The sequence below is a fragment of the Misgurnus anguillicaudatus genome, chromosome 7, assembly GCF_027580225.2.
Source record: "Misgurnus anguillicaudatus chromosome 7, ASM2758022v2, whole genome shotgun sequence".
Taxonomy (NCBI): Eukaryota; Metazoa; Chordata; class Actinopteri; order Cypriniformes; family Cobitidae; genus Misgurnus; species Misgurnus anguillicaudatus.
The window spans coordinates 23,401,832-23,426,410 of NC_073343.2; the positions used below are offsets into that span (position 1 = coordinate 23,401,832).

The 24,579-nt window shown below is 37.3% G+C and overlaps 1 protein-coding gene across 1 annotated transcript in view; it reads left to right on the forward strand.

The window, feature by feature from the left end:
- Nucleotides 1-24,579, forward strand: part of LOC129417076 (unconventional myosin-VI) — a 90,364-nt gene that overhangs the window by 54,461 nt on the left and 11,324 nt on the right. Inside the window, exons 24-28 of the mRNA XM_073869622.1 lie at nt 13-103; nt 2,973-3,123; nt 8,366-8,574; nt 12,447-12,525; nt 15,469-15,629. Coding sequence (XP_073725723.1) covers nt 13-103; nt 2,973-3,123; nt 8,366-8,574; nt 12,447-12,525; nt 15,469-15,629 — 691 coding nt within the window. The remainder of the gene's footprint in view (nt 1-12; nt 104-2,972; nt 3,124-8,365; nt 8,575-12,446; nt 12,526-15,468; nt 15,630-24,579) is intronic.

Sequence of the window (24,579 nt, forward strand, 5' to 3'; positions counted from 1 at the left end):
CTTATTGCACAGTGGCGAAGAAACTGCAATACAGGGCCACTGCCTGCATTAACATTCAGAAGACAGTTCGGATGTGGTTGTGCAGGAGAAGACACAAGCCACGGTATGTACTGTACGAACACCAGAACTCGGTGGAAACAAGGGCGTTATGTGCTCGAAATACTTTAATAATGCGTTCTTGATCAAGTTTATCAAACCAGTAATACATTCACATCTTCTATGGATTTTTGGATTTTCTTCTTTGGTGTTTTATGAAATTGTTTATTTTATCTTGTTCTGATATTCAATTTTGGTTAGCTAGAAATGATAGTGTGTGTCTTGACCAACAATATAGTATATTTGCCTTCTTACAGACTTGCTATGCTTGCTGGGCAGTCTTCTTTTCCTAAAACATATTCAAATTAAAAATGTAACTAAAAGTATAGATTCTTGTTGTGAGAATATCGATATTGTATTGTGGAGAAAACTATCACAATACTTTGAGACATTGATTTTCCACACAGACTTTATTACTGAATGCTATTTTATCATGCGATTTTAAAGTGAGAAAATTATTTTAAAAATGGATAGTTATGATTCTGTTTTGTGATGAAATTAGTCACATTTCAAGTCATTGTAGTGTTTTTTTCTGTATTATTAATGTTGGTCTGACATGTTTTCTTATAATTAGCATTTTTATATCATACTCTTGTGTTTAGGTTCAGTTTCACTTTAATTGCAATGAAAAGATTTATAATCAGTAATTGAAATGGGGACATTTCCGGAGACAGCTCCATTTGGGGACAGAACACCAAAAAACGGGACTGTCCCCGGAAAACAGGGACATCTGGTCACCTTACTCTAGAGGCCAGTCTCGACGCGCACTAGCTCGGGGGCGGAAAGACGTCAGTTTTTTTTAATGCTGCTAACAATATCTATATAGCCTACTGTCTACAAACAATAATACTATTATAATTACTATACATCGTTTAAAAGGTCTATGGGTTTAGCATCAGTGTATGGTCTCTGTTTTGAGATACAGATGCTCTAGCATCATAAATATAGTATTTTGTTTCAGAAGTCCAGATGACAACATGCAAAATATAAACGGGACTCCTTACCTTTGTGTTGATATAACGATCGTGAATCGAATACAGTATGTTTCAGATGTGTGAATAACCCATAAAAACTCTCCAAAAAAATACATCCAATGACCATTTTTGTCCACAAATGCGTATAATCCGTGAAATATAGATATATTGTCCATTGTTTACATCAGATTTCACATGAACGTCTTGTAATAGAATATAGTATAGAATCTGAGGACTATTTACGTTGTAACACATGTATATGAGATTACACTCGCGTTCAAAACCGCGGTCAAACAGTGTTTCTAAAAGTAGGTGGGAGTATAATACATAATATCCAAACAGTGCTGTCAAATATTGTGACGTGATCTGACTCGCTCGTTCATCCAATGACTTGGAATGGAAAATATTGATGGACAGAACGTGTAGCCAATTAGATAACGAATCCAACGATCTTTGTGTGACGTTTTATTTACTGGTGTGGAAACGGCATTTTATACGCTTACATAAGAATAAATAATAATAATAATAATAACGAACGTATATGCATGTAAACAAAAGACTTTTATTTTGGGGACTTAGAAAAGGCACTAATCTTACAAAAACTCTTGCAAGAACCTCATTTTTGGGCCTATTGACCTCAAACGTGAAACAGAACTTCTTTAGACTTGTGGCTTTGGCATCATTGCATTTCTAGGTTTCACACACATATATTGTACTTCAGCCTCTCTAACATTTTTAATTTTTATCTTAAAATAATTTTGAAACCTGGAAAATGAAGCTCAAAGTGTCTTCTTTCTAATGATACCACAGTGCTAATACTCTAAATGGTTTAGTAAAAACAGCCCTTTTAGTGAAAGTAGGTCTTTTCATGGTTTGGGCCAGAGTGGGGGTGCTTTTCAAGAGGTTAAGTCACTTCCGTATCGGCTTAATCAAAGACATCAGAAAGTTGCTCCTAGGTAAAAACTTTTGCACCTTGATGTTTGCATGCCGTCGTTAATCCAATTCTTCTATCGTGCACTTAGAGGACTTTGCTGAAAAATTGTTCTTTAACGTAATTTGCAAACCGGTATTTCTGAATGGCCAGAGGCTGGGATTAAGTGTATTTAAAGTGCCAATCCGTGTTAAAAATAAACAAAAATAGTTATTAAATATGTAAAAACAAAAGTGTTTAAAAGTGCCTTCATACCTTGCCCCGATGCAAACTAATAAGCTTATAATAATGATTTATAATTTGAGCCTTTGGTCTGTTTTCCTGGGAAATAGTTTGAAAAGCATAATTTGTCTTTGCATGATGATGCCACGTCCATAAACAAAGAAGATGAGCTGGCCGCTTCATCACATATGCTCCGGATGGGATTGTGTAGCTTGTTTAGAAAACAGTTGCTTAAGAGTTTAAACGTGTCATCTAGATGCCGAAATTTAATCTGTAAAGTTTCAAAAGATGATAATATGAGGAACATCTTGTAAATATGTCAGTTTATTACATTCGTACATTTAGGGAATCATCTGTTAAAAAGCTCAAACTGTGAGCTTGTGCTAAAACAAGAGTTAATATCATCAACCAGGCTTTTCAACATCATTTAGTGAGACAAAACACGGCAGATATATTACTTCACTTCAGTGTTTCCCACAGGTTTGCTGGCACATCTGCCGCGTGGATTGGTGAAAATAGATAACTAATATGGGTTTAGATTGGATGTTTTCAGATTCGGATGTACTAGCTTTGCCTCTAAGCTTTTTAAACACATTTAACACATTGGTGTCTGTCATAGTGATTTGTCACTGTGTTATTTAGGGTCTATCACTGCATTTTTCAACACTTGTCAGTGTGGTGTCACTGCATGTATCTACTGTTTGTGTCTTTGAAAAATAGTTGTTGATTATCTAAATTGTGCACAACAGCATTGATGGCCTGGTGAAGGTGAAAAACTTGAGGAAGAGGATGGAGAAGTTCAATGAGGCTGTGAACGGACTCAAGGAGGGCAAACAGGAAATGAGCAAACACATCGAGGAACTGGCCGCCTCCACTGATGCCCTCATGACCAAGATCAAGGTGAGGTTTCAACTGGAAAATCGCCCAAGGTTGTCGAAATCCTCTTTCACCCCTTTCAGCTTACAAAGCACAATGATGTTATGTGGTGTAGCTCTTTTCTAGCCCTTCAGTTGTATCGGGTATCTATACATAATTCATCAGATGTGTGTTTTTTCCATGTTCTGGTGAAGGCAGTCTAAATTGCCTGCCAACCTCAAGCGTCTTTCTATTTAGGTTAGACGATGTTCTCTATAAAATGTTGTTTTTGCAGTGGCTAAACTTCTATTTACCCTCATGATGGGTTCAAACTTTTTTAAAACATACTTTAAAAACAGAAAAACTCTTAAAACGTTTAAAACAAGTAATTTGTTCGAATATGAAAAATGAAATATTTCTTTATATTTGTAAATAGAAAGAGCTTTGGCAAATCAATATTTGAAAACTGCAATACTAAGTTCTCAGTAGAAATGCAGTCAAAAGTTTTTGAAAAATAAAACTTAAATTTATACAGAAACTGTCCTCAGACATCTTTCTCAGACACCATTAAATTTTTTTTGACTCTGCTCAAAAAATTGTCTTCCCCATAAATGCACATGAATAAGATTGCGGGACATCAAAGACGATAAGGGATGCCTCTATGCTGCCCACAAAAATCGATCAGATGAAGATGTCCTAGGAGACAGGAAGTGAAGGAAACTTTTTTATTCAGACGTGCCTTGATGCCGTTTTACCTTGGAATGTAGCCGTCGAATGCGGCTTTTTTAAGCTTACAGATGCAGCCAATAATAATTTGTAAGTTTGTGACTCATTTAACTCGTATAACAAAGAGTTTGTTACTCATTTAAAAGGGCAATTTGTAAACATTAGGATGATCTATTGACAGAAATTGAATATATGTAGTATATAGATAACTATGTTTTCAGTGGTGTATAAAGACCTTAATAATAACAGATATGTTTTTATTATCTTAGAATGAGCCATTTTTATCTCCATACACCACAGGTACCCTTACATGGAAGTCGTCGTTATGTTTTTACAGTAGCCCTTAAAGGAAACACCACCATTTTTCAATATTTTACTATGTTCTTACTTCATCTTAGACAAATTAATACATACCCATCTTTTTTTCAATGCATGCACTTAATTTTTGTACAGCACGTGTCGTGAATGTGTTTTAGCCTAGCCCCATTCATTCCTTAGGATCCAAACAGGGATGAATTTAGAGGCCACCAAACACTTCCATGTTTTCCCTATTTAAAGACTGTTACATGAGTAGTTACACAAGTAAGTATGGGGGCACAAAATAAAACGTGGCGTTTTTTAAGCAGGTAACTATATTGTATGGCGGAAGGGCACTTAGTTTGCAGCACTACGACTTCAGGCGCAGTAATATTCGCGTCGAGGTTGGAGTGCTGCAAACTACTGTAAGTGCTCTTCTGCCATATAATATAGTACATAATTATCTTTTTTTTAAAAATCGCCACGTTTTATTTTGTGCCACCATACTTACTCGTGTAACTACTCATGTAACAGTCTTTAAATGGGGAAAACATGGAAGTGTTTGTGGCTTCTAAATTCATCCCTGTTTGGATCCTAAGGAATGAATGGGGCTAAGCTAAATGCTAACACATTCATGATGCGTTGTACAAAGATTAAGTGCACGCATTTAAAAAAGATAGGTATGTATTAATTCATCTAAGTTGAGGTAAGAACATAGTAAAATATAAAAAAACTGTGGTGTTTTCCTTTAACGGACAAACTGTTCTATAGAGCGCATTTTGTCACTACGTTGTCTCAGATGATGATGTGTTTTTCCTGTGGTGGCTACTAGTGATGCGTCTCACAACCCGCGGGCCCCACGGGCAACGGCTGAGTGAAAAGTGACATTGACAACTTTAGCGTTTTCCTTCTCTGGGCACTCAGCACGGAAAAAAACATGCCAGCCCCTGGTGTTTTTTAAAAGCTTGGCGCTTTAATTGGAAACAATTGAAAACATACGCTGGCCGCAGGTGAAAACGCCTTGGTGTACATGCCCCCTTAGTGTAGCCAAGGAAGAAGCTATTTTGCATTATTTTGCAGCCTTTATTATTTTGTTGTTGCTGTGTCATCATGAGTTCAGAAAATACCAGGGTTAGCCTCAAAGTAAAAGAGTGGATGCTTTTCATTCCATTCTGCAGTAAATCTAGCGCTCAATGATAGTAAATAAATAAGAGTCAATCGACAATCTGACAATGAGATTTCTGTCTGCGAGGCTCATCATTGACATGCGGGCCACACGCCGTCAAGAACGATTTACTAGGCTGTGCCGCATTACGCCTTTTCCAGCGTCGATTCCTTTCGTTCCTCCCAACTTTCAGCCGCCGCTGATTGAGTGCAGCATATGCATTGTTGTATTCTCAACGTGGAGCTCGACCTCATCTGTCAGGCTGGCAGCGTGTTATTGACAGCGGGCTCGAGAGGCATCGCCCTCTCTCTGATAGATAGCTGGCACCAGAGCTAAAACTTGTCCACCTGGACACTTCGTTCTTCCCTTTAAATGAGATGTGCTTTGCACTTCTGTACCTGTGATGGGTCTTATTGTTATTTGCATAGCACTTTTTCATTAGCATCCGATTTTTGATTGGCAATGCCTTTTATTACCTTACCATCTGGACTGCAGATTACCATGGCTTCCCCAGCTAATAACGTAGATTGTGTCAATGGATGTCATATACTAGCAGTAACTCATCTAGCATTAGTGGGTGAGATGGACCTTGTCATTTACTCCCTACCCCCCTGCGGTACGTGATCATTCACAACCCTTACACGCTCCTTTGGTGCTCTGCCATATGGCACGGAATCCACATCCAGGTTTAATGAATATCTGCAGGATATTAATACAACCGAGGGTCATGTAGTCCAGCATCACCGCTGTCTGCAGGTGGATATGAAACCACTGAGATGCTGCCACTTTCTTTACTTTGTGATATGAAACCCGTGTGGTTCGGGACGAAAAGCAGTATAAGGTTGTAATGTCATTTCTGTGTCCTTACTTTTCCAAACACTCCCCCATTTGCCATTGGGTGGTCAGACAGGTAGCCCCCACCCCTAATTTATGCTATTGATTAAGTCAATCTTGTTTTATTAGGTAAAAAGAAAAAAGCATTTCAATATAAGAGGAAAAGTACAGATACTTGAAAAATGCACTTGAGCAGAGTAAAAATACTTCACTACTGTTCACCTCTGTTTAAAATACAAAAAATTACATTTTATAATGTACAACACAAATTCATAGTTATGGTCACTTGTTATGGTTACTTTTTTTAGACACAAAAAGATTAGTCAATTATAACAGAAACCATTTTCTTAAAAAATTCCAGATAATTATCCACCACCATGTCATCCAAAATCTTGATGTCTTTCTTTGTTCAGTCGAGAAGAAATTATGTTTTTTGAGGAAAACCTTCCAGTATTTTTTCATTTTAATGGACTTTAATGGACCCCAATACTTAACAGTTTTAATGCAGTTTAAAATTGCAATTTCAAAGGACTCTAAATGATCCTAAACGAGGCATAAGGGTCTTATCCAACGAAACGATTGTCATTTTTGGCAAGAAAAATAAAAATATGCACTTTTAAACCACAACTTCTCGTCTTCCCCTGGTCCTGTGACGCGCCAGCGCAACCTCACATAATGCGTCATCACGTCAAGAGGTCATTTATGATGTATCGAAACTACGCCCCAGTGTTTACAAGTGTGGAGAAAGAGGACCGTTCCGACGTTGTTGTATGTCGAATGATACTAATTAATGTCTTTGTGTCAGTTTATTGTTTAAAATGGTCCACAAACGTGTGTTTCATATATGTAACACGTGACCTTAGCACGGGATTATGCAATTACGTGAGGTCGCACTGGCGCGTCATACAGCCGGAGGAAGAAGAGAAGTTGTCGATTAAAAGTGCATATTTTTTATTTTTCTTGCCAAAAATGACAATCGTTTCGCTAGATAAGACCCTTATGCCACGTTTGGGATCGTTTAGAGTCCTTTGAAGCTGCATTGAAACTGCAATTTTAAACTGCATTAAAACTGTTAAGTGTTGGGGTCCATTAAAGTCCATTAAAATTAGAAAAATCCAGGAATGTTTTACTCAAAAAACATAATTTCTTCTCGACTGAACAAAAAAAGACATCAACATTTTGGATGACATGGTGGTGAGTTAATTATCTGGATTTTTTTTAAGAAAATGGACTAATACTTTAAAGGCGGAGTCCACGATGTTTGAAAGCCAATGTTGATATTTGAAATCACCGAAACAAACACGCCCCTACCCCAATAGAATCTGGACCTTCTGTTGATAGACCCGCCCCACACATACGCAACCCGGAAAGGTTGTCGGTTAGTAGACACGCTCCTTACTGCTGATTGGCTATAAGTGTGTTTTGGTAGTCGGCCCGTCTCCTTTTCCAAAGTGTTTTTCAAACATTGTGTACTTCGCCTTTAAGTGCTATAATTGGGTCCCCAGTGCTTCTATCAACCTAGAAAACGTGAAAAAGAAAAACCCAGTAACTTATTTTTGGTTAACCATTTTCTGCAACCATGTGAAAAAATAGATAATTGAAATTTGGCTGCCCCCGTGATGTCAGAAGGGAATAATACCGCTAATCTGCACTGTCCAACCACAGCACTGCCATTTAGTGCAGAGATTAGCTCATTTCCATTTTAAAGGACACACCCAAAACGCACATTTTTGCTCACACCAACAAAGTGGCAATTTTAATAAATGATATTTTTTTTTTTGAGCTAAAACTTTAGATACATACTCTGGGGACACCAAAGATTTATTTGACATCTTAAAAAAGTCTTGTGAAATATCCCCTTTAAACTTTAGAAACTATAATAACTAGCTTCCGGTAACTTCCTGAAAGATGAGGGGCATGTGTATCTCGAAATGCTTGAGGGTGAGTAAATCATGGGATTATTTTAAGGATTAAGGGGCGGTTTCCCGGACAGGGATTGGACAAGTCCTAGACTAAAATAAACATAAGAGCTGTCCAAACTGACATATCTTAAAATACATCAGTGCCCTTTGTGTTTCCTCAAAATGCACGCCAGTAATGTTTTTTTAGTAAGGCATGTTTGTTAAAACTACCGGTAGTTATATTTCCTAATTCAACAAAATCCCTGTCTGGGATTAATGCTATGAGTTTAATGCTATGGATCACTATGAAGTTCTACAAAGTCAAATTTTCATTATCTGTATTTTTCCCTTTTGCATCCCCCAGTCCACGGTGATGAGCCGCAAGGAGATCGAGCAAGAATACGAAGGCCTTGTGAAGCGCTCGGAGCAGCTCCTCTCCTCTATGCAGGTAAAGAAGCAGGAGCAGGAGGAGACCGAGAGACTCAAGCGCATCCAGGAGGAGATGGAGAAAGAGAGGAAGAGACACGATGAAGAGGAGCAGTTACGCCAACAGGAGGAGCAGGAACGCCGCATGTGAGTCACATCATGAATTTTCCAATAGGATGAACCGTACATTAGGTCAGCGTCCCATAGCATTCGAAAAAGAAGAACAAGAGCAGAGAAAAAGGGTGCGGGAGGGGATTGGCAGAAAGATGAATATATCACTGGAGGGTTCGGCTTGACCTCCTCTCTCTTATGTATTCTCCAGAGCCTGCTGTCATGGAGAGCATCTGTCATCATTTTACAAATCAGGCCATGTTGATTTTTCTGTGTTTATTTTCTTGTCAAAAAATATATCAGCACAGCAACAAAAAGGTCTGAATCAAACTATCTTGGTTAAGAAGTGGCAGTTTTGGATGAGGATTAGGACATTTAGGATTTAATTGTCAATGAGATGTCACTATTCTGGATCGTTTCATTCTTCAGAGCTAGGCTTCAAGTTGTTGTTATTGCAGCATGTGAAAACTTTATTTAGTGTAAACAGGATTGTTATAGCAGCATGTGAAAACTTTATTTAATGTAAACAGGATTAAATTGTGACACGGCAAGCACATACTGGAATTCGATCTGTGTTGCTGAGGGAATACCTCTTTTATGTTGTTGTAATAATAATAATTTTACATAACAGTAATATTGTGCCTAATAATAAGACAAACATTTAGAATCCCATGGACATTGCAAGATCAACAACGTAATTAGCACAGCCTCATTTTCTCATTAAAGGGGATCTATTATGCCCCTTTTTACAAGATGTAATATAAGTCTCAGATGTGGCTAGAATGTGTTTGTCAAGCTTCAGATCAAAATGCCCAACAAATAATTTTATATAGCATGCCCAAAAAACCCATATTTAGTGTTATTTTCTTGCTACTGTATTTGTCTAATATCATAAATAAATAAATATATATATATATATTTATTTATTTATTTATTTGGTTACACTTTATTTTGATAGTCCACTTTAGACATTCTACTAACTATATATAACTTTGCAACTACATGTCAACTAACTTTCAATAATTTGCAACTATACCTCAACTAACTGTCACAAGAGTATTAGTAGACTGTAAGGGTTGGGTTAGTGAAATAAGTTGACATGCACCTGCAAAGATACTTATAGTCAGTTGAATGTCTGTTGAGATATCATCACAATAAAATGCAAGCAGATATTAAGCAGACAGTCTACTAATTCTCTTAACATTGGTAGTTGATATGTAGTTGCAAAGTTACTTATAATTAGTAAAATTACCATTTTTTTTATTTATTTATTATATACATGAAGAGTTTGGTTCCAAAACGCAATACCATTTTGACAAATTTCGGTAAAAACGTGTTTTCTATACCAAGAAAGTTACAAGATGAAAACCACTATTTTCTGTTACAAACAGAATATATATATATATATGAAGAGTTTGGTTCCAAAACACAATAAACGCCATTTTTGAAAAAAAAAAGAGTTACAGCCAGAATCAGTATTATATCAGGTCAGTATTAAAAAGTAAATTCTTAATTTTACGCAAAATCTAATATCCGCCATGTTATTCTGTCATCTTTTCTCCCTTTTTTTCCCAAAATGCAATAAACGCCACTCCCCCTTTTCTACAGAATGCCATAAATCCACTCCACAGATTACAGGCAGCGCACCATTCACGCAATGTTAACAAACATGGCGGCGCACTGAGTACACGGAATCCTAGTTTTCCTCATATGCTATGTACTTCGTGATCACCAAACAAATAAAAACAAAATAATACTTTAATTGCATTGATAAACCTGTGATGGTTTTCTGTGACGGGAAAGAAACGTAAGCCATCAACATCTAATAATTTAAGCGAAGCACTCGGGAGACTGGTGCTTATCTCCCGACAGCATCAAGTTTCTCATGCTAACACATTGACCCCAGGGGATCTTATGAAAAACTTTACATTATTTTACTCAAAGTCAACGAAAATCGAGCAGGACCAAAACATTTTATAGCTGATCACTGTAAAAAACGTTAAGCGACGACGTCAAGTATAACCGCAGCAATGACAGTGTTCTTAATACAACAAAGTAAGTGTTTTGATTAATGACATTAATGTTTATATTTTTAATTAGTGTGTACAACTAGTCAACTAAATAAATATATAACATGGCAAAGATGAATGCACATTTATATAGGCTATTGATTCAATAGATTTATAGCATTTTGAATAAAAACTTGTCATGGATTTATTGCATTTTGTGGAAAAAATAATCTGTTTTTATAATAAATCTTTGAAAATCAAGTTATGGATTTGAATTTTTTATGTTTTTATAACCTAAATATGCTATGTGAAAGTTTGTAACAGAAAATAGTGGTTTTCATCTTGTCACTTTCTTGGTATAGAAAACACGTTTTTACCGAAATTTGTCAAAATGGATTTATTGCGTTTTGGAACCAAACTCTTCATATGTATATATATATATATTTTTTTCCAGAATGTCTAATATCAGAATAAATAAATAAATAAACAAATAAATAAATAAAATATATATAGACGATTTCAGCAGTAGCAACATAAACAAGCGGCTGTTGTAGTCCGCACATAACTTCTGGTAAACTTCGCTAAGAATAAATAACAACAAAGTTATTTAAACATAGTTTATTTAATAAAATAATAATTTTACATAACAGTAATATGGTGCCTAATACTAAGACAAACATTTAGAATCTCATGGACATTGCAAAATTAACAACATAACTAGCACAGCCTCATTTTCTCATTAAAGGGGACCTATTATGCCCCTTTTTACAAGATGTAATATAAGTCTCAGATGTGCCTAGAATGTGTTTGTCAAGCTTCAGATCAAAATACCCAACAAATAATTTTATATAGCGTGCCCAAAACATCCATATTTAATGCTATTTTCGTGCTACTGTATTTGTATAATAGAAATAAATAAATAAACATACCACTATTTTCTGTTACAAACACATATATATATATATATATTTTTTTTTTTCAGAATGTCTAATATCAGAAAAAATTTTATAAATAAACAAATAAATAAATAAAATATATATAGACGGTTTCAGCAGTAACAACATAAACATAAAGCGGCTGTCGTGGTCCGCACATAACTTTATTTATTCCGCTAAGAATAAATAACAACAAAGTTCTTTAAACGTAGTTTATTTATATAACAAGCAAAAAACAACACATAGATTACCTAGGAAAACAAAACATTTGTTATTTTTGACAAAGCATTTGTTCAAGAGATTAGTTTAGTCAGACCATTAAAAAAACGAAACATATATATATATATATATATATATATATATATATATATATATATATATATATATATATATATATATATATATATATATATATATATATATATATATATATACATATATATATATATATATATATATATACATATACATATACATATATATATATATATATATATATATATATATATATATATATATATATATATATGCATTTTATGTAATTTTTAGAAAATTTAAATATAACAATCTGTTTCATTTGTGCTTTTGAAGAACTAGACTATAGGCAGAAAGTTTGAGCATACAATTTTTGTAAGCAGTCTATGAATAACTAGAAAAGTTCCACAAATGTGACAGATTGTGTTTACCATTTCCTTTTGATTTAAATGTATGTACACATTCTAACAACGCTCGCCATCAATGCCAAGAGCAACCTTTTCAATTTTCACTAGCTGTCGAATGAACTTTTAGCTATTGCGTAAACCAAAAAGACTAGATGCAATCCACGTTTCTCTTTGTGACAGTCGAGAATCCACCTGTGGGTGTGTTTTCAAGTCCATTCGTGTGGGTCATTGATCATGAGGAATAATTCCCCGCATGCTCCGGTAACTCATTAACAGTCCGCCCTCGATCTCTCTCCCATCAGGAAAGCCGAGATGGAGCAGAAGAGAAAACAGGAGGAGGAGGAGAGAAAGAAAAGAGAAGAGGAAGAACGAGTCATGCAGGTGTGTGTACATTTATGCACACTCCCTCTGTGTATTGATCCCTCTCCTCCGCCGACTCCTTCGGCAAACCAAATGCCCACTCCGTCTCACGCTGGCATGTTCAGAACCGGCCAGGACCGGCTGTTCTGCAGGCATAATCATGTGCTGTATTGAACTGCCACAGTGGGCTGTGGGTTTATTCATCAGTACCTGCTCACCTCCTGGGGCTGGATTATGCCGTGCCTGCTGAGTGAAAGCCTTACGTCCCCTTCTCCCCCAATGGTGTCTGTGTGCGGGGCCTGGCTGACTGACTTCCCCTGTGCTGTTCCTTCTAGATGAATTGCCCTGCAGTGGTGCTTTGTGCCTGTGCTATCTGAAAGCTGTTGCATGCTTTGGCTTATGTGAGACTAACTTCCCTGTGCCTGTTCTATTCTGTTTCCTCGATTCTGTTCTGTTTGCTTTGTTCTATTCTGTTTTGTTGGTTCATACTGTTTTCTCTGGTGTACACACTTAAAAATAAAGGTGCTAAAACACAGCAAACAGCATAGACGGACCAAATTTGGTTCCCTAAAGAGCTTTTTACAGGGCTCCAGACAAAACAAATAAATGAGGAGCCACTGGTTGCTATGAGGCAAAAACAGGCAAGAGATTATTTTTTAAGTGCCATATAAGAATGAACTTAAATTTAGAAAATATTAGGATGAACATAAATTTGTGACGTACACACACAGTAATGTATAACAAAATTGGGTAAGAGCATCCCCTAGTGGTTAATAGGGGAATTATGGATTACCATAAAAACTAATCAGGGAAGCGTCAGTTTATTTAACTAAGTTCGGGAGGCGCATGGTCATGTAATCCAACCAATCAGCATGAATGTGTTGCAAGGTGTCTGTCCCTCACCTCTGTCCTCTACCCATGCTCACCAAGATGCGTACTTAATGACACGCAGTGTAATTATCGTGCAATAGATACTCCAAATTCCGATTTTGCGTGCATATGATACGCCAGTCCTTCCCATTCACTTATATGGCGAATCGTTTCGTGCCATTTTATTTATTGTTTTCTCATTTGTTTTCTGTTTTTTAAACCATTTTCGCTTGGGTTTAGGGTTAGATTTCAGATTTGTTTAAGCAGGTTATTTAATATACAGGTTTCTCTATGTTTTTGTCTATATTTAAGCCATGGTCGCTTGGAGTTGGGGTTAGAGTTGGGGTTTGGGGTAGGATGTCATTTTTATATAACAAATAGTTGTTCTAACCCTAAACCCAAGCGAAAATGGTAAAAAAAAAACGAAAACAAGTGAGAAAACAATAAATAAAACGACACGAAACGATTTGCCATATAAGTGAATGGGAAGGACTGGCGTATCATATGCACGCAAAAGCGGAATTTGGCGTATCTATTGGACAATAATCACACTGCGTGTCATTTGTACGCTTTTTGGTGAGAATGGGTTGCTGTCCTGTGACAGTTTTTGCAGCATCCCTCCACCACCCCATCGCTTCACTCTCAGCTATTACATCTATCCCAGTTAAAGTGGGGGAAGTACTCTGGTATCAGGCTAAATTTCTGAGCTTGAAACCCTCCCCTCGGACAGCACCCCAAATATGCTTTATCTTATTCCCTATTGATACCACGTTAATGCGAACTAGTGAAATACTGTTGCCGGTATAACCTTCACCTTTACTAAAAAGAAAATGGATGTTAAATTTTCCAACAAAGACCCTAATAGGAACCTTTATTTTTAAAATGCATTATTTTATTCTACTCTGAATAGTCAATTTCTTGCATCGTATTTTATGTTCTATTGTAATTGCTTTATTCTTTTCCATTTGTTCTGTTCTTTTCCGTTTCATTCTATTCTATATAAGATTTATCTCTTGCTATATTGACAGTTATGTCCATTTTATTCTCCCTTGGCTTGCTTGGGTTTCAGCAGAGCTTGGTTCTTAAATAATGTTTTTTGTATAAATCAAAGTCTTGCAATTCACTCCAAGACTGGTATCACTCACACCGTTATCATTTATTTTTGGCCGTAATATATCACTCTGTTTTCCTCCTGCAGTTTGATTAATGCCCAAGATTTATCATGACCCGTGTTTTTTAAACCATATGTATGTATTAAGCATCAGCTGCTTTGCCAGCGTCCTGCCTCATTCTTCTTTCTGTCAATGCGTTTCATGAATGAAAATGTCCATCAAAGCTTTTCTCCTCTGTCACGCTTTTCTTCGACTACTGTGCTGGACTCTGGGCCAGTCTTGTTGGCCCATGCTGTGGTCCGTTTAATTTGTTTTCTTTCTTTCTTTCTGTTTTTCATTTACACAGTCTAGACGTAGAATCCCAGGCTGGCGGGCTGTGGTATAACCTCGATTATATGCCTAATCAGATCTCAGCGCACAGCAGGAGCATAATGGCTTAATATCCTTTGAGTGAAGGTGCTCCTGGTGTCTGCTGTAGATGCAGGGCAGCTCTGTGATCTCTTTCCCTTTAGATGCTACTGGATAGAGAGATTGAGGAAAGTCTTTAGCCTGCCCTAAGCAGCATCGCCATGTGTCCATGCATACAAACTGAAATCAAACCCAAACCCAAAAACATTTTGTTGCTTTTATCCCACGTCGGTTAGCTTGGAGACCATCTGTATGTTTGAGACACACTCAGGACATATCCAAAGTTTGGCAATCAAATGCTTTGTAAGTAAGAATCACCTGCCTCTTACTAGCAATAGCAAGTGTCAAATAATGATTCACGACTGTTATGTCAACTATAAGCCCTTTGTGAACTATGTCCTGGCCCAATATCCATTACTGCCAGTTCCGCTGCAGGAACACATCTGTTGCTTTTGTTACAGTCCTGCAGCCCATTTTTGCACCTAAATGATGTCACAGGTGGCAGGCAATAGAGTTGTTCCGATCTGTGTGTGCGCGCGCGTTATTGATTTTTGGGTATGTTTGTTTGGTCCAGGCGGAACTGGATTTGCAGCTGGCTTTGGAGCGGGAGGAGGAGACTCAGATACAGACCATACTGGAGCAGGAGAGGAGAGACAGAGAACTGGCCATGAGAATCGCTCAGAACGAGGCTGAGCTCATCCAGGACGAAGCCCAAATGGACCCCAGCCTGCGCAGGTATACACACCAAATAAAGCCAGCACATCATAAGGCGTCACCTGGTGAAGTCGAACAAAGGAAGCACATGCTGGTCTGTGCCTTGGTCACCATTCATAGAAGGCACATAAATCACAGATATTTATTTCCATCTGAAAAGAGCCTTTATGGTCTCGGAGAGGCTTTAGAGCGGCAAACAAAGAGCGAGGTTGTGCCACACAGGAAGCTCAGCGTTATATAAATGGCATGAATAATTTTTACCGCAGGCAAGTTGGGTGTTTACGAAAGCAGGTAGACAGAGGAACACTAGAAACCTGTGGCGCAGCGCTCTGTTGTCGTATTTCATTCTGTTAATGGAAGGGAAGGAAAAAGTGCAGCCCGTTCTTAAATTATATATGGGGTAATAAAACCATTTTGCTGTTATCACACATGCTAAATAGGTGTTATTTGGTCATCCAAACTGTTCACTTTCTGCTTGATTTACTCTAACCCCTCTTACCAACAGTCACGTCCTGCCACCCTAATCTTTCCTCAATCTAGATTGAAGATTATTTACAGTAACGACAAGAAACCACAATAGTCTAATTCTTAGTTTGATATTAACCCAAATACTTTGTACATGAATACATTCTTCATGAATAGAAAGGCCTAGCATTTCCAAACACTGCTTTGAAAGTTTAATTATGTTTCTTATACACGCTTTAATCCATTTCAATCCTATTAGCGGTGTTTGGTAAGGCCATTTAACTATTGCTCATTATTTCAAAAGCCACTAGTTTTGAACTTGATTCATAACTTATCCTCACTGTAAACAATATGTAGCATTTTTGTCAAATCAACATTTCCTTTGGGGTATAAGTGTGTATTAGTACATGTTAACGATATGCAAAAGGTACAAATCCCAAAGTAAATGATGACGCGTGTTATTGTCTCAAACTTAAATCTCTTTTCTTGGACTACAACAAACACACGGATTGTAGGCAACAGTTTACTTCCTCGGCCTGTTGACGTGGACACAACGGTCATTATCATAATTACGTCCGCTTCTGACTCACAGCCTGTAAGTAGTCTATGTTTTCATATTTAAAGAATTTACGGTAACACTTTACTTGAAGGGGTGTTCATAAGACTGACATGACACCTTCATAATCATGACATGACACGTGCCATGAACACGAAGGAGATTTATGCACGTTTATGACAACTGTCATTAAGTGTCATTCGTTTAATTATGCCATTTTTAATGCAAAGATGACATTGTTTGAGATGTCTTTGTTATAACAACTTGACATTAACCAATACATCATAACTTGTCATGACAACTTGACATTAGCAAGACAACATAACTGACCAATTTTTACCAGTGATACAAATTGAATTTGTCATTAAAATGTCATTAAGTGTTAATACTCTGTCATATTGTTTTATAAAATGAATATTTTTCTTGACCTCAACTACAGTGGTACAAATATAATTTGTCATTAAATGTCATTAAAGGGGCCATGGCAGAAGACTTTTTTAAGATGTCAAATAAATCTTTGGTGTCCCCAGATCACATATGTGAAGTTTTAGCTCAAAATACCATATAAATAATTTATTATTTTATGTTAAAATTGCCACTTTGTAGGTGTGTGCAAAAATATGCCGTTTTGGGTGTGTCCTTTAAAATGCAAATGAGCGGTTTGTTGCAATTGAAACTCAATTGTGCTGTGAATTATTTTCTCTCTCTCTTTTTCTCTGCACTAAATGGCAGTGCTGTGATTGGGTAGTGCAGATTAAAGGTGCTCTAAGCGAATTCATGCATTTTAGACCAAACATTTTTTGTTACATACAGCAAACATCTCCTCACTATCTGCTTGCTACCTGACCGCTGATCAAACTGTAAAAAAAAACGCGATCTCTGTAGACAGCCCAGGCTTCACAAATGGCAATAACAACACAGTGGCCAAACCTAGCACCACGAAACATAACAAAGTGTTCCAGCCAATAAACGACAAGAAGGATTTGGGGGTTGGGTGCGTTCATAAAAGCACGGAAGGGAGGGGGAGGAGTTAGCTACACTCCGTTTGTTTGAGAACAGTTCAAACATCAACAAAAAGTGACGTAACACAGATTCGCTTAGAGCGCCTTTAAGGGGCGATATTATTATAATAAGAGCTCCTTATGACATCATAAGGAGAGACAAATTTCAATGACCTGTTTTTTCATGTGCTTGTAGAGAATGGTTTACCAAAGCTAAGTTACTGGGTTAATAGTTTTCACATTTTCTATGTTGACAGAAGCACTGGAGACCCAATCATAGCATTTAAACATGGAAAAAGTCAGATTTTCATGCCTTTAAGTGTTCATACTCTGTCAAATAGTTTTATAACAACGTCATGAATATTTTTCAGTTCATAGTGTTTTTCCAAGTTTCCTTCATGTGTTTAACAAACAAAATCAATCATTCATTCAATAATAATAATAATAACAATAACAACAATAATAATAATAATAATAATAATAATTAAAATTTATAAAATTGTATTTTATTAGATTTAGAAACCATGTCATTATGGAAATTATGTCATAAGTCCACACAAGTCACCTCCTGATGCATCCTCGATAAAATGGGCGGATGAAGAACACATCCGGGGATCTTATGTGAACTTGCCTTGATGCATCTTGGAATTAAAACAGTACTTGGGCTGTGAATGAGGACGTTTTACAAGAACACAAGTACAGACAGTCAAGAACGCATATTAAGAAACGGCCAATGTGTTTTTGAACCATGTGAACACACAGTGGCGGCTCCAGAGATTTTCTGATGCAGGTGCTATGGGGATGCTCAACACTTAAGAGAAGGTGCTTTACATTTTGGGGCGTTTCATTAAGGAGGTCGCATCGGACCACCCTTTATACACGCATACACGCCCGCATTAACTAGCCTATACTTGTCCCACGACTATGTAAAAGTATTTAACACAAGGGCTATAGAAACAACATACATAAGCTTGCCAATGTAAACCTCTGAAAATAATATTTCACAGATCTGTCACAGTCTAGCCCTGAATACAACGGAGCAGCAAACGCAGCAACAGACACTGTGCACACTTCGGCTCAGATCACGAAATCACACAGCCAGTTACCAACACTAGTGATGAATCAGCATTGTTTCTATTGTTGGAGCATCATAGGGTGACCATACGTGCCATTCTTACCGGACCCGGACGCGTCCTGTCCAGGACCTCGGGTGCATCTTCCGGAAGTCGCACTTGTCTGCCGCATAACGTCATAGAGGATTATTATTATTATTACAGAAAAGCAACCGTTACATTTTAAGGTTAGAATTAAACTACGATTGTATATCTTATGTTTTTAACTGAATGGCGTATGCGGTCAACAAATACGACTTCCGAAAGACGCACCGAAATCCTGGACAGGACGTGTCCGGGAAGAATGACAAGTATGGGCACCCTATAGATGTAACAATGCAGAGCCAAGATTTGTTCTTTAAACACCAAATTAATTCAATTTGTAATAGCCAACAGAGGGGAAAATCAAGCACTTATCATAGACGTCTTCACAACAAAACAGCATCATCACTGATGTTGACGCAGTCAAGGGTCCTCATTCTCTCCGTATTTATAGCCAAAAGTGCCAGATTACTGGTCCTATAGTGTGTCCACTGCTGTTCCTCGGGTAGTTTTTGGTGTATCCATTTTGGTGTATTTTACTCGGCTAAATTTCTAAACTCGCTTTCAAAAACAAACTGCCGTGCGTTAAGGTCAAAAGTTCACCGAGCGCTGCACCCATTGGCCAAAGAAGATCACATGTTTGGGCGTCATGATATTTTAGCTAAATATGTTTTTAAATTATTATTTAACTCCCCTTTTTAACAATATGAAAACACTATTCAAACATGACATTAAAATATAAATATAAAAAATTACAGACATTTCTTGGGGGTGCTGGGCGGGTGCTATGGATATTATAGCCGGAGCTACAGCACCACCTAGCTCCTCCCTGGCGCCGCCACTGTGAACACATTGTATTACACCAAATACACAAAATAACGTTTTTAGAGATCTAATAAGGGCTCTTTAAAATAGTAGCTTGAATTGACTTGCAAAACCAATTTTTTTTAACTTCATGCTGCATTTTTTGCAGTGCTGTTTGTAGTACAGATATAAGTGGGGCTTCAAATTGGGTTGCTTAGACGAAAGTTGTGCTATTTTCTAAGCAATCTGAACAATTTTCACCTGGTGGAAGATAAAACCGGCATAAAAATCCATTAAACTTTGATGGAGGGATCTGAGCCATATCTAGGGACTAGAATGTATCATAAAGACTTGGAAATGATGGGTTAGTAAGTAACCAACCGCTTAGAGACCACATAGAAATCTGCTATACATTTCAAATATGTTCATAGCTTTGACTCTGCCTGTGAAATTCAGACTAAAGTCTCATAATCTATTTATGAGTTCAGGAGCATCAAAGTTTGATTTCAATTATTGATTTCACTTTCATTTGAATCTTTGGTGTGGAGATATTCAATCAGTATTAAATATATCAAGGTTTACAGAATGTTCTTCAGGATGATTTTATGTAGAAAACAGCAAATCATAAAAAATTACTTTAGCTGGGTTTTCACTGTGACAGGCAGAGTCACAATTGCATAAAAAGCACCCAGACCTTTGTAGCATTGTGGCTGCAAGATGCGCAACATCAAGAAACACTTGGGGTTTCTTCAGAATATGTAAAAATCTAGTTGTAAATTGTTTATCTTCACATAACAGGAGCATCAAAAACAGGAACATTTTGTGTCTCTTTTACAGACGATGGTCCATTTCAATCTCATTTCCAACAGCTCAACAGCCTAATTTCCATTCACTTATGTTGCTTCAGAATGTATGTTGGATTTATGCATGTCATGTTTTACGAACAAGCTTCACATCCTGCACCTGCTTGTGAAAATCGCTACCTCTCAGCATGAACATTTCAATTCATGATGGTACTCACTTTAGTGTTTTCTTGTGATGTGTTTATCAGTGTGGTTCCCAAAGGGAATTTTTAAGGGAGGCTCATACTGTATGTACATCAGTATTGATCAGGGTTGTAGTCGAGTCAAGACCAAGACCAGAGATCGAGTGTTGAGTCAGAGTCAAGACCAAGTCCACATCCCGCTCTACAGGTATCTGGACTCGGTATTGACTCTGACTCGACAGGTTAACCCACATGCACCGTGGCCACATGCATGTTGGGTTGTTTTTAACCCATGCTGGATAAATATTAAACCTTTTAAAACAACCCAGCATTTTTTTAGGTGCACTTAAAGGGAAACTCCACTTTTTTTGAAAATAGCTGTTTTTCCAGCTCCCCTTGTGAAACATTTGATTTTTACCGTTTTGGAGTCAATTCAGCTGATCTCCGGGTCTCTAGGTATCACTTTTAGCATAGCTTTGCATAATCTATTGAATCCAATTAGCCCATTAGCATCGTGCTCAAAAATAACCAAAGAGCCTTTTTCAATAGCTTGGGACTATTTTGGGCATTGCGTAATTTCATTGAGCCTCCTGCAACCATGTTACGGCAGCAAAGTCCTTGATTATTACGCCAGAATGAGACTACAGTTCCTAGCCATATCAGCCTAGAAAATCGCAACTTTTGATTTTCCGTCTGTCTCAGTGCACGGTGTAGCTACAGAAGAGTCAAGTTTTAGATGGGAGACATATCCAAACTCTTTGGTTATTTTTGAGCGCCATGCTAATGGTCTGGTCAGATTCAATGGATTGTGCTAAGCTATGCTAAAAGTGCTAGCGCCAGACCCAGAGATCAGCTGAATGGATTCCAAAATGGTACAAATCAAATGTTTAACTCTAGGGGAGCTGGAAAATGTGCATTTTTCCAAAAAGAGTGTAGTGTCTCTTTAAAGTATTGGCACTATTTGCATCTTTACGTTTGAGTAGAACAACAGTGGCTCAGTTGGTTTAGTATTATTTGGTATACTGGATTTTAAACCCAATAGTCACCTTAACTAACAGGGTTTCCCGCAGCACTTTGCAGTTCGGGCAGGCCGCCTAAGCTAGGAAACCCTCTCGCCTTAACTAGCTCGTCCCAAAAAAAAAACCTAGAATAGCGCGGATGCGCTTCACACGGCCAAATGAGAGAAAGAAGTGTCCGTCACTGTCTGGAGGATAACTAGTAGCCAGCTGATAAAACATCTCGGAGAACAGCACGGACGCGCTTCACACGGCGAGCGTGCACTCGCGCCACATGGCCGAAATGGTCCGTCAACTGTCTGAGGGATAGTTGATAAACGTGTGTCCGTGAGAACTGTAAGTGGATTTATGTTTTGGGTTTATTTAAGCCTGGTATTGTATTAGTCCATAGTTCTTGCAAATTTAAAGTAAGCTGATGATTTTGTTGTTTGAGCAACCTGCTAGCTAAGTTGCACGTGCCTGTTGATTCGATGTAATTGTTGAGCGCTCTTGCTCACGTTATTTATGTGCATTATTTACATGCTACAGTAGTTACACTACTTTACGATAATGTAATTAATAGTTGGAAATAATCCGTTTTTACAATCTTCGCGCTATCTATCATCGTTCGCCAGACGTCCTACAAATCTGCTTAAGTTTGTGTTTATTAACCCTTTAGTTTCACTTCATCACGCAGCTATTTTCGTTAGAGGTATATGTTAAAACATTTAATTCATTGATAATATGTGTTTATTTTCTGTCATAGTTTCTTCAAAATTAAGTTTAATTTGAGTGTTTTTAAAAATGAAAACAAAAATGAAAAAGAAAACCAAAAAAAAAAAAAAACAGAACATAAATTAAAACTAATTTTTACATTTTAATTTTGTCCCAATTATTGCTTGGGCATGAATAAAAAGCCTTTTAAAAATGTTTTTACAGATTCCTTTTCAAGTTTGCCTTTTTATTTTAATATTGGCTGTCTTGCTTCAAGATAATATGGAAAATGAAATGTCAAATCATCAATTTTATTTTATTTTTCAATTTGGCCAGAATGATGCTTCATCACGTTGAAAATGAAATAATTTAATTTAATTGGGACATATTTTGCAATTAAATTTTTTATTTTATCATTTCATTAATTAATTTAAAAAAGAACAAAAATTCCTACCTTATAAAAGCAGTGTTGTTAACTACTTCTTTATTACGTGGCACTCTAAAATGACGCTGATTGGCCAGTGGCGACATTCCAAGGTATGTTATTCCAAGATAACAACCGCCTGAAACTAATAACACACGGTAACCCAGATGCTGCAAATAGTTTTGACAAGTACAGTGTTTTAATAACATAATATTTACAATAATAATAATATAATATTACAATTATAATAATATTTACAAATTATTAAACCAAATAGCGTGTTCATGACATAACTTCTTAAAACCCAAAGTAAACATGTTTTCCTTGCGGAAGGCTTGCATTTGTTAAAAATAAGCAAATTGAGTATTTCAAATAAATATTTAATGTTCCATACCTTACGTATGATGTAAATAGCCGTGTAATAAGCGGGATAATGTACAGGCAGTGTAATGTGCTGCCTACACATTATCCCTTACATATTAACTTCCCCTTAACTACTTCAGTATTAACTTCTCTTACACATGCTATGTAACTGTCTATACCTGTGTCTCTGCACCTGTGCGTGTGAGTTAATCTGCAGGGTTTCCCGGTTCAGTGATTCTGCTTGCATGGTCTCCGTTAAGCTGCTTTGCTTTTCACAGCTGTCATAATTGACAGACGCCTGCTGTACCCAGTGTCACCATGTTCAGCCATGCAGGAGCTCCCCCCCCACACACACAAAACCTCAGTCTCTTCTGGGATTCGCTGATTTTATACGAGAAAGTTTGCTGTTAGGCTGTAGGGTAACTTCAGTTCTTTATGAGTTGAAATATTTGCCCCAGGTCCCGGAATAATTGTCTTCTGTAGAGACACTTTGGCCCAGGAGATAGCGGCTTTTATTTGAGAAGTTTGTGAACTAGTTATCAAAAATCTCCCGTGAGGTCATCGGAGTTTATCATTAGAGAAGCTTGAAAAGGCAAATGTCATAAACAGAAAGTGAGCAGCACGCTAACGATCACTTAGAACACCTTGGCAACTGCACGCAAATGCGTTTTCGTACACGCAGGCACCATTTACATTTTTTCCCCCGAAAAAGATACAAAAAACTGGTTTGTATCAATTAAAATGGTCAAGTTTTTCTATCTTTATCCAAAGGCTTGTTTGAATTAGTTCAGCCTCAGTGTGTATTTGAGGCCGTAGGTCTAAAACCTGTTAGCTCATTATATTGGATTTATCTCGAATTGCTCTTTTGAATTGCCTTTTGCCAAGTAGGAAAACACTTCTTGGCCAGTTTAAATTAAGAAGTCTATACCTATATGCACACTCTGCTGAAAGTCTAATTGGACCGCGGCTTGGGTATCAGAATTATAGATTGCAATTACTGTTGGCTTTTTTCTGGCCACCCGGGATCCCTCTGAAACCAAATCACATATGCACACACTGATCACATAATACAGAGCCTTAAAATTTACAGGCTTTAGAATCATAACCAAAGCTCTCTGGGTGGTGATTTTTTGGCCATTGCCCCCATTGACACTACTTCACAGACCCCATCTATGGATTGGAGCTCTCGGCACTACGGGAGTCAAACGTTTCGCCATCATCCTCCAAACAAGCTTCTCATAGAGCTTGTATGCGGCGTTTCCTTCCTTCACCATTAACCACTATTAACTTTTCTATGCTTGCAACTCAGTGTTGCCAGGGCTGCATCTAATTTGCTCAATGACGTGTTAATTTGGTGCTATTTCCATGTCATTACAAGTTTCAGTGAGAATGTTTCTCCACATAAGCAGAAGGCCAATTAATCATCTGATTTCTGCTGTGGCCTGGGGAACGTTTAGCAGCTGCTAACAGGAGCTTTTACACTGCTTGGATAGATAGCTTGGGGGAAAAT